Genomic DNA, 14,760 nt, shown 5'->3' with positions numbered 1-14,760 from the left:
CACCTTGCCGTCTTGCCCTTCGACGGTTGCGACGATTCGTCCTGTTACCCACTGCTGCGGTGGTGTGTTGTCTTCGTGTACGAGGACGAGGTCGCCGGGCTGCAGATTCCGTTTCGGGTGTAACCATTTGGTGCGCTCCTGAAGACCCGTCAGGTATGTTTTGGACTACTGTCGCCAAAACTGTTGCTTGAGACAGCAAACAAGTTGCCATCTCTCGCAGCAATGAATTGGGTCTATTTCTACCTGTGCTGGTGGGAGTGATCGCAGGGAGCACCCTATTAAGAGATGCGCCGGAGTTAACGCTTCGCCGTCGTTGGGGTCCTGGTTCAGAGGTGTTAGGGGCCGACAATTGAGGATTGCTTCCACTTCGGCCAGCAGTTTTGATAGCTCCTCTACCGTGAGGAGCACGTTGCCGATTGCGCGAACGATTAGATGTTTGGCGGACTTCACCGCGGCCTCCCATAATCCGCCGAAGTGCGGCGCCCGCGGTGGTATAAAGGTGAAGCTGAACCCTTCGTCTGCGGCGAATCCCTTCAATTCCGTTGCCTGGGCCAGAAACGCCTCTTTCAGCTCGCGCAGCTTGTGATCGGCGCCGACGAAGTTGGTTGCGTTGTCGCTGAACATCTTCTGGGGCATTCCTCGGCGACCAATGAACCTTTTTAGGGCGAAAATAAATGAATTAGTTGACAGGTCTGAAACTAATTCTAAATGAACTGCTTTGGAAGTAAAGCAAACGAAAACTGCAATATATGTTTTTACGGGTGGTCGACCGCGTATTTTTAAAGTTGTGTATATCGGACCACAAAAATCTATGCCACATATAAGAAAAGGTCGTAGTGCTCGAAGTCTTTCGACTGGCAAATTTCCCATTATTTGCTTTTGCAACTTCGGCTTGTAATGAAAACAATGTATACAGTTTCTTACGGTTCTACTGCAAGCCTCTCGGGCATTAATTAGCCATATGCGTTCTCGAAGAAGCGCAACCAACGCTTTAGCTCCAGCGTGGTGATTTCGAATATGCAGGAACCGTAAATACGTTATAACGAAGTGCGAACTTTTATTTAATTAAAGCGGAAATTTGGCATCGTATGGGAGAGGTGCATTTAATAGGCGACCTCCTACTCGGATTAATTTGAATGAGAGCGACGTATCCGAGTACTCATGCAAAAACGGGTTGAGTTTTTGCAAGTTTGCGGGTAGGGTGGTACCTTTATGCAATTTTTGAATAACATCCGAAAATTCTGAATTTTGGACCACCTGTGCAATTTTTAAAAACTCAAGTTTAGCTCTTCTGAAGTCAGATTCTGTCCCATGGAGGATTTTGGTGGTCGTCTTATCCATCGTAATATGTATGCGACCACACGAAGCAATTTTTTATGAGACGAAAATTTTTCAATAAGGTCCAATATTGAATTTTTCTGAGTAGTTGAAATTAGTGTAAACGTATGTTTCTTCTTCTCTAATGCTTCGTCTTCTGGTGAGAGCTGGAAGTGGTTATTAATTGGCCATAATGCAGGGTCTTCTAGGAGGAACTGTGGACTGTCAAACCATTTCGAATTATTCAATTCGTCCACGTTACAACCCCGAGACACTTGATCCGCAGGATTTTGTTTCGTTGGCACATGTCGCCAATATACTTTGTTAATCAACTCTTGAATTTCGGACACTCTGTTTGCGACGAAGGTTTGTAGTGAGGATGGATGTGTTTTAATCCAATGTAAAACGATTTCAGAGTCTGTCAAAAATGTAATATTTTCGAAATGTCGACTCAACGTAGGCGCTACTCTTGACCATAATTTCGAAAGGAGATGTGCTGCCGAGAGCTCAAGACGCGGAAGAGATTTGGTCTTAAGCGGAGCCACTCCATACTTCGCAGTAAGCAGCATACATTTAATACCACTAGCATATTGGCTTTGTATGTATATGCAGCATCTGTACGCCCTTATTGAGTCGTCGGAGAAGCCATGTATTTGGCAGATGGCACTCGACTCAACGTTTACGTAATAAGGAATGCTTATCGATGAGAGCTGCATTAGGTTGGCTTTAAAGTTCTGCCAGCTAGTGTCAAGGCGCAATGGAATCGACTCATCCCAATCTAGTTTTTGGATCCAAAGCTCTTGCAATAAGATTTTTGCTTTGGTAACTAGTGGGGCTAGTAATCCAAGAGGATCAAAAAAGCGAGCAGAAACTGACAATATATTTCTTTTGGTAGCTCGCAGATCATTAAAATTGTCATCTAAAACAAAGCGAAACAAATCCTCTTTCGGCAACCAATGGATTCCTAACGTTTTAGTGGAACTTTTGTCATTGAAGCTTAATGACTTTTCAGTGCAATCACTGTCGAAAAATTTAGGGTGGTTCGAAAACCACTTCGTTAAGGTGAATCCTGCCGAGTTTAATATTTTAATTACCACACTTCTCAAATAATCTAGAGACTCAAAATTTTCGGACCCTGTTAATAAATCATCAACATAAAAGTCTCTTTTGATGGCCAATGAACCGAGTGGATATTTCATTGTATTGGCATCACTGAGCATTTGCAAACACCGTGTTGCGAGAAATGGAGCAGGCGCAGTGCCGTATGTTACGGTGTTAAGACGAAAAATTTGAATTTGCTCAGAAGGATGCTCTCTCCACACAATAAGCTGACAATTTCTGTCTTCTTCATGCATAATTATTTGACGGTACATTTTAGTAATGTCCGCTGTTAGTGCATACTTATGTAAGCGAAAACGAAGAAGAGTTGAGTATAACTCTTCTTGGATGGTTGGACCTACCATCAACAGTTCATTCAACGCTATTTGAGTTGAAGATCGACTCGAGGCATCAAATACAACACGTAATTTGGTTGTTGTGCTCTCGGGCCTTAAAACGCATTGATGCGGAATGAAGTAGTGTGGCTCACTCGGGATCTTATTGTTCGTTGGGCTCATGTGACCCAAGGCTCTATATTCATTCATAAAGTCCAGATACATTTTACGAAGTTCTGGATCTTTTAATGTCCTTCTCTCGCCGAACTGCGGTTTCATATGAGTGACCGAGTAACTTACGGTCAGCTTTAAAGGGCATTCTAACTTGAAGCCGTCCTGAAGGCAATACTTGAGTTGTATTTACGAAAAATTTTTCACACTCTTGTTGCTCTGGTGTGAATTTGATGCCATTTGATTCTGAAGGTAATTCTTCTAACGCCCAAAATTTTTGGACCACCGAATTAATTGACGTTAAGTCATCTTCAGATTGGCATAATGTGCTAGTTGCAGAAGGAGGAGGACTTAGATTGCTAGCACATTTGCCAGACACAACCCACCCTAAAAGGGCTTTCTGTAGCGTTGGTTGATTAGGGCCACTTTTAATTTGGCCAACCGCTAACAGATCGGAAAAGGTTTCTGCACCCAATAATATATCAATCTTTTTTGATTTATGGAATTCTGGATCCGCCAATTTAATATTGTGCGGAATTTTCCAGCCATTGACATTTATGTTATGGTCTGGATGATTTGCCGAAAATTCCGCCGAAAATTCGTAATTATTTACCCGCGACTTAACAAACGCGCTTAATTTTGTCCCCACTTTCGTATTGGAATTTCCAATTCCTATTATGTTTAACGGTTTGTGTTGGCGACGAATCCGCAACTTTTGTGCCAAGTCCTCCGTCATAAAGTTGACTTGGGAGCCTGAGTCCAGTAACGCTCTCGCAGGTACATAGGTATTCACCATAACTGGTCCTCACTTGAATAACAGCTGTCGCCAACATTACCCGATCCGGCATACTCGCTGTATGCATGGCATGTGTGGTTGATGGTTGCGGATGAGATGCAGCGGGGAAGGAAACCGGGTACTGGTGCAACAATGTGTGATGCGATCGATTGCATACACGACATCGATCCGCTCTGCACTTGGATACCGTATGCCCCTTACGCAAGCAATTTATGCATAAGGGCACCGATTTCACAAACTCGAACCGCTGTTGTACAGGAAGCGCCTTGAAAGTGGGGCAGGCAGTTAAAGGGTGCTCCTTTGACTTGCATTTTTGACAAGTCGGCTGCTTTGCATCTGCAGCAACTAAAGCAGATTTTGTCCTGTCCATGTGTTGCTGCTTCATGTGGCTCATGCTGGTTGTGGATCCGGATTTCGTCCTCGAACTGGATGCTCCTTCCGCTGCTAACTGCTGAAATCTTCTATTTAAAGTTGCTTCGCAATCCTTCCATAATGGTAAGTGATCGTAGTCAAGTTGCTCTTCCCACTTGGATCGGGTGGCAGAGTCAACCTTTGTCATAACTATATGTATTATAATGGCGTTTGTTATTTGCTTCTCATCGCCCAGAGATAGCAAAGAGTCATAAACAGCAGACACTTCATCAATCATTGATCGCAATGAAGGCGCGGATGGCTTTGGGATGGTTGGCAGCTCAAAAAGTTTAGATATTGTATTGAAAAATATCAAGCACTTATTATCGTAAACTTTTTTGAGACTTGCCAACGCTTTCGGATAATTTTCATCCGACATCTGAAACGCTTTAACTGTCCCCAGAGCCTCTCCAGATAGACAATTTACCAAATGGTTAAATTTTTCTATATCTGGGATATTTGGATCATTATGAACCAAGCTCTCAAACAAACTCATAAAATTTTTAAACTCTGAATATTCTCCCTTGAATTTCGGCAAATTCATTTTAGGGAGTCTTGAGCTGTGAGAAGCTACGAAAGATGTTTCGGCAATTGACGTTCTATTTTTGGCTAAAATATTTTTAATTGTTGATTTCGTTTCAACAATTATGTCCTCTAACTCCACTCGGGCCATGTCGTCTTCATCAATCTCTTCAATTTTAGATTGGCATTTCATTAGCTTTTCGCTATGTGAATTTAATATGTCGAGCCGACATTCCAATTCAATTGGATCTAACGACATGGTTTTTTCCAACAGGCCCGTCTTTATTCGCAAAATACTATTTTTTGCCACCGTCCTTTGACGCTTTAATGACTTTAAGTCGATTAACTCCTTACTTGGAGAGAGGTTGGCGATAGTTGGCTTTGGCTTGCTCATTTTGCGTGTTTAATTTGAATTTCCGAAAAAAAAAACTACAAAGGTTGGCAACAGATATATTAAAAATCGATAACGAAAACGAAAAAATATCGATTCCCAAATATACGAAAGCCAAACCAATAGCAATAAAGGTTGGCAACAAATATATTTGGAATCGGTTACGAAAACGAGAAAGAATAATATCGATTCCCAAGGATACGAAAGCCAAACCGATGAATTATGCAAAATGAGCACTAGCACAGTCGAAAATTTAACGCGAAAAAATATTGTCCAATAACTAAATTTGCGAAAACCCGAGATAATATGCAAAAAAACTGACCGAATTAAAATTATGCGATTTAAAAAAAGGTTGCACCTTAATGTAGGCGATCCGCAATCCCAAAATCCCTTCACATTCACTTCAATATATGTATAGAATATGTATGTGTATAATATACAATATATGTAGAAAACAATATATATATATATATATATATGTACAAATAGGCGTGTAATGTGAAAAAAGGGAGAGCCAAAAACTGAAAGTGTGCGTTTGCAATTTTATTAGTTTTGTTTTTTTTGTTTGCACCACTTTCAATAATTCGCACTCGTTACCTGGTGCGTCGGCTGTATGCCGGCGTTCACGTCCCTTTGGCACAGGATGCAGCGGCAGCTCATTCCCACGACGACTTAAATAGCAGCGGATTGATGGCAGCAGCAAAGTGACGGCAGGAGCAATCGACGGCAGCAACGACGTGATGGCAGCAGCGGCGGGATGGCAACAGCGACTGAAGGCAGCAGCAAATTGACGGCAGCAGCGACGTGATAGCAGCAACAGGGCGATGACAGCAGCGGCTGAATATCAACAGCGATGGCGGCAGCGTAGTGATGATTTTAACGGATAGCGGTGGAAACGGGTTGTCTTTTTCACCGGCACTCTGGTTTCTAACGATTTTTAGGCTTTACCGGTTGTTCAATATTGCGGCACTTTAGGCAACGGGGTTTTTGTGTTTTTTTTTTTAAACTGTAACATAATTTTTTTTTTTTTTTTTACGCCAAAAACGTTTTGTGCCTTTATTTGTGCCCACCACTGTATCGCATAAGTAGATCACTTTTCGCACTTATCAAGCACCTCCTTTTATGTTATTTCTTTGTTTGGTGAATTTCTATGTACACGTATACGCACACACTCCACAATACTTCCCTTTTCTTCTTTGTCGATTTTTTTTAAGCTTAGGTAAGTATACGGGTTTCAGCACTGCACTTTGCACTGTATGTATATATGTATGTATATAATTTTTTATAGATTTCCACTGCACGTAATTCGTATATCTCTATATGTAAGTACTTGCACATATATGTATGTATATGGATTTTTAATCCTTTTTATAATTTTTCTTGTGTTATTTTTTTTTGTAATTCGTTTTGTTTTTTTTTCACTTCACTGAACCGTGAACATCGAAATTCGAAAACCGAACACCGAACACCGAACTCCGAAAAGGGTACAATTATTGGCAATTGGTTGCGAAAAGAATTTTTTGCACTATTATTATTCCACTGTGTAAAATTTAAGTTAACTTTTTTTTTTTTAAACACGCATTTGTCCCTGCTCGGGCGCCATGAAAAATTTCTCAAGCGTTTTTGAGACTTAAAGTTTTTTGGGATGCGTGTTTATTTGATATTTCAAAAAGTTCACTTCACAAAAATTGACCAATTGCCTGTACCTAAGTAGAATCTGGACTTTCCGAATTGCGACGGCGAAATAGCGAAAACAAAAAAAGAGAAAACGCGTGCGGATTCGATTGCGGTCAAATAACAATTCCTTTCTTTATTTCAGCAACTAGATGACTTAGCCTAAATCTTAAAGCTAACGGGAAAAAACAGTTGGAATGTTAGTATGTACGTATGTACAAAAAGGAGGTAAGTATAATTCATTTCGTTAACTTAAAGTAATAGATTAAGGTAAGTATATTTAATATTATTAGGGTAAGTACAATGAAAGTATAATTCGAATATAACATGCATTTCAAAAAAAGTAATTAATTCTAATTTCATATTTTATTTTCATTTTAAATTGAACATATATTCGTATAAGTCGCTTGACGCAACACTATCATTGCTCCACCATCAAATAATGTCGAACGTCCTCTTAATTTATATTTAAATAGAAAAGGATTCTACAGAATCAATGTTGAAGCAGTAAGTTTTGTTTTTGCATGCACATACATACATACATATATGCCAATGCAATTTTTGAATGTATCGTTTTTTAGGTTTGCGATCACCGATTATGTTTTACATTTGTAAATGCTAAATTTCCGGGTGCAACACATGACTCTGGAATTTGGGCAACTTCTGACCTACGAGAACAGCTCATTCGTCAGCATACTAATACGTCTGAGCAACAACGGAGGGAATCTTGGCTTCTTGGCGATCAAGGTTATCCTCTAGAACCGTGGCTTTTAACACCAGTGGGAACACCTAATACCCATAAAGAGCAAAAATACAAGAAATTACATGGTTCTGCAAGAAACTGCATAGAGAGAGCATTTGGTGTTTTAAAATCTCGCTTCAAATGTTTGTTGAAGCACCGAGTTCTACATTATTCACACGAAACTTCCGCTTTGTTTGTTAGTACTTGCGTTATATTGCATAATATAATGACGAAAGCAGGCATTACGTTCAACGAAATAGATGACGGGGTTGCAGAAGACTTTGATTCTCCAATTAATGATTATAACTCTTCACAGTACATGCGAATTATGTATGTAAACATGTCTACAAAAATTATGTTTATAAACATTGTATATTATGTTACACTTAAGTTGCCGACAACATTTTCCTATTTTCTTTAAGCTTTTTATTCTTATTACAATAACTGTTACGATTCTCTCGAACTAAAATTACAATAAATCATTAAGTTTTGATCACTCATCGGAATCGGTTGTTTTAATACACATAACTGGCGCAGTCAAAAAAAAAAAAGAACCGAAAAAGAAAATAATCACAAAAATATATTAAAATATATTTACAAGTGTATGACTAATTGTTATATATAAGTGAGACTAGCTATTAAAGAAAAAACAATAAAGTGTGGGGATGTAAAAGTAAAGAAAAACTATTGCATTTTATCGCTCAGAAAAAAAACACTAGAACGTGACTTTTTTGGTCATTTCCATCCAGTGTGAAAATGTGAAACCAGAGAAATAAAAAAGGAATAAAACAAAATGAAATAAATTTAATATAAAATTAAAATAAAAATTAAAATAATAATAAAAATACAATAGAATAAATTAAACTAAAAGAGTTCCGTAATCAAGTATCGGTAAAACCAGCAAAAGAAGCCACCGATTTCCCGCCAAAACTTATTTTTGTGAAACCTATGTACACAAATCCGGTTTTGTGGGCGCAAAAAAAAAAAACATTGGAGAGCGAACAAAGCGTAAAATAATATATAAAGAACAATTGAACTGACAAAATTTACCATGGCAACGAGCAACGGTGCTTTAACATTTACATTAAATGAGATAATTAAAGATGCACATTGCATTCGCGAGTATAAAGGTGACAACTCATGCGCTCTTACTTCGTTCTTAAGAGAAGTGGACATGGTCTTAACGTTTTTTCCAACGGATTCGCCAGAGAAAACCTACGTGTTTCATCGTATTATAATCAATAAGATTCAAGGTGAAGCTTTGCACGTCGTTCGAACTCTTGGCCCCTCACCAACATGGATAGAAGTAAGAGATATTCTTATTCGAAACTTTGGTATTAAAAAATCTTATAACCAGTTGTATCAAGAGGCATTTATGCTAGTAAATAAAAATGATATTGTTAATTATTAATTAGCTCTAAGAGATATTTTATGCAAAATAAATGAGAAATTCGAGTACGATGACGAAAAGCCTATTGAATTTAGCCCAAAAAATGTTGAAAAAACTATATTAAGAACATTTTTAAACAATATTGATGTTAATTTGGCTTCAGTCATCATTAATAAAGGTATTAACTCTTTAAGAGATGCTTATAATTTATTAGAAACAGAAGGACTTATTAGAAATCATATCATAGAAAATAAGCCTACATATAATAGAAACGAAAGACCATATCATACTTACCAAAATAACAACAACTTCGCGAACTATAGTAGAAATGGAAGTTTTAATCGTAATCACAACCAAACGAAACAATTTGTAAGACAAAATAAATTTGAGCAACCAAATTCAAATATAATTGAAGCAAACAGAAGTTATAACAATAGTTTTAGAAACCGTAACTTTGCGTTACCACAAAGTAGTACGCTATCGAAAATGGATGTAGATCACGTACAGGTAAATACCGCAGATGCTAATTTTGATCAAGGAACAAATGTAGAAGGATTTGAACGTTTCAACAATTATCAACAATATTCTAATCATAGCAACTTTCAATATAACGAAAATGATCACGAAATAAATTTTCATACAATTGCCTCAAAACGACACTTCCCTTAATTGAGATTACAATTAAGCATGATAAATTAATTGCTTTAGTTGATACCGGATCCACAACTTCTCTTTTAAACAAAGACAAATTGTTGCAATATGAAAGAATACCTTTACATAACCCAATTTTATTTTCTTCTCTTAATTCAAAATCAAATATTTATCATGAAATCATAACCGACTTCCCAACTGAGTTCAACGAAAATGCCACTATGTCATGGAAATTAACAGATTTTAGAGATAAACAATTCGACGCAATAATAGGGCAAAATATATTAAAACCTCTTCAAGCCGTAATTGATATGAGTAAAGAAGTAGTTATTATTAACCATAGTGTATTAAAATTTCTTCCTAATTTTCCATACAATAGGCACGAAATTTACCAATTAGAGCCAACAAGCCTAGGGAAAAATGTAATGGATAACCTGTTTAGTGACCTAAATATCGAGGAGTCAGCTGCACTAAAGACCATTATTAACGATTTCCAAGATTTAATTTTTATGGAGGGTGAAATATTAAGTAATACTAATTGTGTAGAGCACGAAATTAAGACCGTGTCTGAAAAACCAGTTTACTGTAAAATGTACAGATACCCCCATGTACACGAGAAGGAAATTTATAGACAGATAGACGACATGCTACGTCAAGGCATCATTAGGGAAAGTGCATCACCTTATAATGCACCTTTGTGGATAGTGCCCAAAAAAAAGGATAGTTCAGGGGTGGATAAGTGGAGAATAGTAATAGATTACCGAAAGTTAAATCAAATAACAGTATAAGACAAATTCCCTATTCCTAATATTGAAAGTATATTAGATAAATTAGGCCGAGCTCAATATTTCTCCACGATAGATTTGGCAAAGGGTTTTCACCAAATCCTCGTTAAAGAGGAAGACCGGTCGAAAACGGCATTTTCCACCCCACATGGTCACTACGAATTTACGCGAATGCCTTTTGGGCTCAAAAATGCACCGGCCACATTTCAGCGTCTAATTAATACAGTTTTGAAAAACGATATTAATAAAAGATGCGTCGTCTACCTTGACGATATTTTAATTTTCTCCACAAGTTTACAAGAGCATGTCGTCGACATTAAGCATATTCTTAACAAATTAAGATATTCAAACTTAAAAATTCAAATTAATAAGTGCAAATTTTTCGCAAAAGAAACTCCTTTTTTAGGCCACATACTCACCCCAGAAGGAGTGAAACCCAATCCGGCAAAAGTTGATTGCATTTTAAAGCTGCAACTACCCAAAAATGTGAAGCAGATCAAATCGTTTCTAAGTGTTACCGGATATTACAGAAAATTTATTCGCGACTACTCAAAGGTAGCTTATCCACTAATAAAGTTTTTAAAAAAGAATGCTAAAGTCAATCCTAATGATCCCAATTTCATCACTGCTTTCGAAAAACTTAAAACAATAATAACTGAAGCTCCCGTACTCAAGTACCCCGACTTTAAAAAACGTTTTCAACTGATAACAGACGCTAGCAACTATGCCCTGGGTGCAGTTTTGCAGCAAGACAATCATCCAATTTGCTTCGCTAGTAGAACCCTAAATGACCATGAAAAAATTATTCTGCCACTGAAAAAGAGTTATTAGCAATTGTTTGGGCTACTGGTTACTTTCGACCTTATTTATTTGGTGTTAAATTTGACATTCTTTCTGACCATCAACCACTGCGATGGCTTTTTGTTAAATCACATGTAAAAGATCTAAATCCGAGATTGTATAGATGGCTCATTAAACTTAGTGAATTTAATATTAACATTAACTACATAAAGGGTCAAGATAATCATGTTGCAGACTTTTTGAGTAGAATTAGATGCGATGAAATACATACACTTAACTCATCAACTGAACAAGCCGATTCTCTATATAATAATACCGATGATCATGAGACGAGACATTCTCAGGAGGAAGACACTCATAATCATATTGGCATTCTTAACACAGTTGTTAATCGCTTTAAAACGCAAATAATTCTTACAGATGATAAAATCAAAGACTTTGAATATAAACATAACAAAAAGAAAATATTTATTAATTCAGCTGACTTAGAAACAAATTTCGAACATTTATTAACAGAACATATAGGTACTGGAAAAGTAGGTATATTTACTGCATTAGACGATCATAAATACAATATTTTACAACAAAAAATAATAGACTTATTCGAAGGGAACGGAAATGTGAAATTTGTAAGTTGTTCGTACAATGCAAAAGAAATAGAAAGTGAAGACCAAGTTTATAGAGAGATCCAAAGATACCATAAGAATGAAACGGGACATGCAGGCATAAACGAAAATTATGAAGGTTTAAAACGGCTGATATATTTCCCTAAACTCAAAGAATGCATACAGAAATTTATAAATAATTGCGATATTTGTAGCAGATGTAAATACGATCGCAACCCTATTAAAGAAAACTTTAAATTTACAGATATTCCGACGGACACAAAGCAAATAGTACATATGGATGTGTATACAAATTCCAAATGCAATTTCTTAACCTTTATAGACCGTTTTTCGAAATTTGCAACAGCTTTTTATCTGGAAGATCGTAATAATCAAACGATAATCGAAAAATTACGACATTACAAATCCCAAAGAGGAAATTTTTATAAAATTATAACTGATAATGAGTTCAAAAGCGTTAATATAAAAGATTTTCTTAAAACCGAAAACATAGATTTACATTTTGTTAAGCCAAATAACCACACAGGCAATAGTGACATTGAGCGACTCCATAGTACATTAACGGAAAAAATAAGAATTTTGTATATTGAAAACAAAGAATTAAGCATAAAAGATAAAATGAGTAAGGCTGTAGAATTTTATAATAATAGCTATCATTCTGTTACAAGATATAAACCAATCGATGTTGAATATGGGAATTGTAATAAAAAAATTATTTATGAAAATATTTTAAAATTTAAAACAAATTATCTTAAAAAAAGAAATAAAAATAGAGAAATATTTATGGATAATAGGAAAGAAGGATATATCAAAAACTATAAATCTTTACGACATAAAAATGAACCTAAGTTTAGATTTAATAATTTACAAAATGTTCATAGTTCAAACATAAAAAGACAACTGAAATTTGAAGGAAAACATAAAAATCTCATTTAATTTATTTAAAATAAGTATTAAACTCAGGAGAGTTTTAAATTTAGGCGATGGAGAAATTATGTATGTAAACATGTCTACAAAAATTATGTTTATAAACATTGTATATTATGTTACACTTAAGTTGCCGACAACATTTTCCTATTTTCTTTAAGCTTTTTATTCTTATTACAATAACTGTTACGATTCTCTCGAACTAAAATTACAATAAATCATTAAGTTTTGGTCGTTACGTAGATGGTGACGATGGACTTGCTGTATGGTGTTCGGGATTTGGGCTTGCATCTACCTGACTGCATAATTGGTGAGGACAACCCGTGGGTGATGAAATTGCGCATTCATCTGTTTACTCAATTGGCGTTAAACCTAGGCTTTGCACATTTTGCATCCCATCTACAGCGGCCGAGCCAAATGTCGACAAAGCCATTTCTTCGAAGTCCGTCATCGGCTTGGAACTTGGACCTCCACCTGTGAGCCTTTGATTCATTTTCAACCGCCTTGCTCGAGTGCGCAGTTGGCTTTTCCAAACGCCTAACGTCTATTAATTAACACAATATATTAAATAAACGAAAAATAAACTAAAATGTTACCTCTTTCCATTTTGCAGCACTTCGTATTGGTCCTCTGCACGAATTAAGTTGCTCTGCCAGCTGTTGCCACAACTCCTTCATCCGTTGAGGCGTCTTTGGGCAATTTTTCCCCGTACTAATTTCTGGGTGTGCTTGGCAAAACAACACATATGCCTCCAGCTGCTCGTGCGTAGCTCTATCGTGCTTGGGTTTACTATAAAATAAAAGTTAAATTATAAATTTTGTTAATAATTAAAATTTGGAAACTTACGTTGCAGAATTGTCCATTTTAACGAATAATTTGAATAGAAATCAGCTGTTTTCTATTTACATTATTTTTTCACCATACGTGTGGGGAAAGCTTTACGAATTGAAGCTTTTACTTTTATCAAGATTGCCACAGAATACCAAAATATCGCTTGTTAAATATTTGAGTTAATTGTCAATATTTTATTAATTTGTCAAAAGCACAGAATAGGGGTGTTAATATTTTGAAAATGTATTTCGTCCATACTTAAATTCTTTGTGATTGTAATATTAATAACCTTAACTGGGTTTGGTAATAATTTCATTGTGAGGGGACTTACGATGTCTATAGACTAAGTTATCAATTTGAGCATTACAATTTTCAAATCCTATTAAATAATTACCGTTAATAGTAAAGTTGTTGGAATTACAGTTATGATAAATGGTTTTATTTTTTGCATTGATTACGTAAATATGGATGGTATCCATTTCTATTACTTTTGATGGGTTATTATACTTATATTTACAATTCATCTTAATTTGACTCCTTTGTTTTAGGTAAAAAGACAATGTTTCATTATTTTATTCACAAATTGAAGTGTAAACTTCTTTTATTTTGGGCCATAACATTTAAAATCTCTTCCTCCGTCACGTCTATATCTCTATGGATATTCAAGAGAGCCATTCCGTTGAGGCGTGCTTCTCCAGTTTTATTTCTTAAATATGTTTTAAGCCTGCGAAGTGAGGAAAACGAGCGTTCACTTGAAGCGACAGATATAGGGATTGTTGCTCCAATCTTTAAAAACGATGCACTGTTTTGAAAATTTTTGCATCGCAACAATTCAACGCGTCTAAAAAAGTTTTGGATCTCTTTGTTTGATTTAACCAGTTCCTGAAAATATATTCAAAATTTTAGTTAGAAAATATAATCTGAAGAAAAGATTTTTAACCTTTTCCACATTCTAAATTCAGCAACGAAATCATCGGGATCTTCTACATCAGCGGACCATTGCTTTTCTAAAACACGAACAATCATCTGCAATAACGTCAAGATCTATGCATTTATTTGGCAAAATGTTTTCAATTTTGGAAAGCAGCTCTCGATGTTTTAAAAATCGTTCATTGATTTGGTCCAAAAAATGATCTAAAAACGGTATATAAATTGATCTGCGGTAATATTCTTCCGGTTCGCCTTCATAATTGTCGCGATTAGTTTGCCGTTTCGCCAAACGCGGAATTTTGATTTCTAAATCTAATTCTGCGGCTATTGTTTTAACTGATTCAAAAATGAGTTTAAACGCT

General features: G+C 36.2%; 1 protein-coding gene across 1 annotated transcript; it reads right to left on the bottom strand.

Annotated features, from left to right (window-relative positions):
* Positions 1 to 12,883: 12,883 nt before the first annotated feature.
* LOC120766582 lies at positions 12,884 to 13,606 on the bottom strand. Its single transcript, XM_040092178.1, has 3 exons — positions 13,484 to 13,606; positions 13,234 to 13,426; positions 12,884 to 13,181 (listed from the first exon to the last, which is right to left on the bottom strand). Exons 1-3 carry the CDS (start codon positions 13,498 to 13,500, stop codon positions 12,990 to 12,992), a joined length of 402 nt encoding a protein of 133 aa, XP_039948112.1. The 5' UTR covers positions 13,501 to 13,606; the 3' UTR covers positions 12,884 to 12,989.
* Between the last annotated feature and the right edge of the window lie 1,154 nt (positions 13,607 to 14,760).

Source organism: Bactrocera tryoni, chromosome 1 (assembly GCF_016617805.1).
Source record: "Bactrocera tryoni isolate S06 chromosome 1, CSIRO_BtryS06_freeze2, whole genome shotgun sequence".
Lineage (NCBI taxonomy): Eukaryota > Metazoa > Arthropoda > Insecta > Diptera > Tephritidae > Bactrocera > Bactrocera tryoni.
The sequence above is the reverse complement of the archived record's forward strand: the minus strand, read 5'-3'. Positions and strand labels throughout refer to the sequence as shown.

Coding starts and splice junctions, on each gene's coding strand:
- LOC120766582 (XM_040092178.1), bottom strand. Junction 13,182..13,233: donor GTGCTGCAAAATGGAAAGAG/GTAACATTTTAG, acceptor GTTAATTAATAG/ACGTTAGGCGTTTGGAAAAG.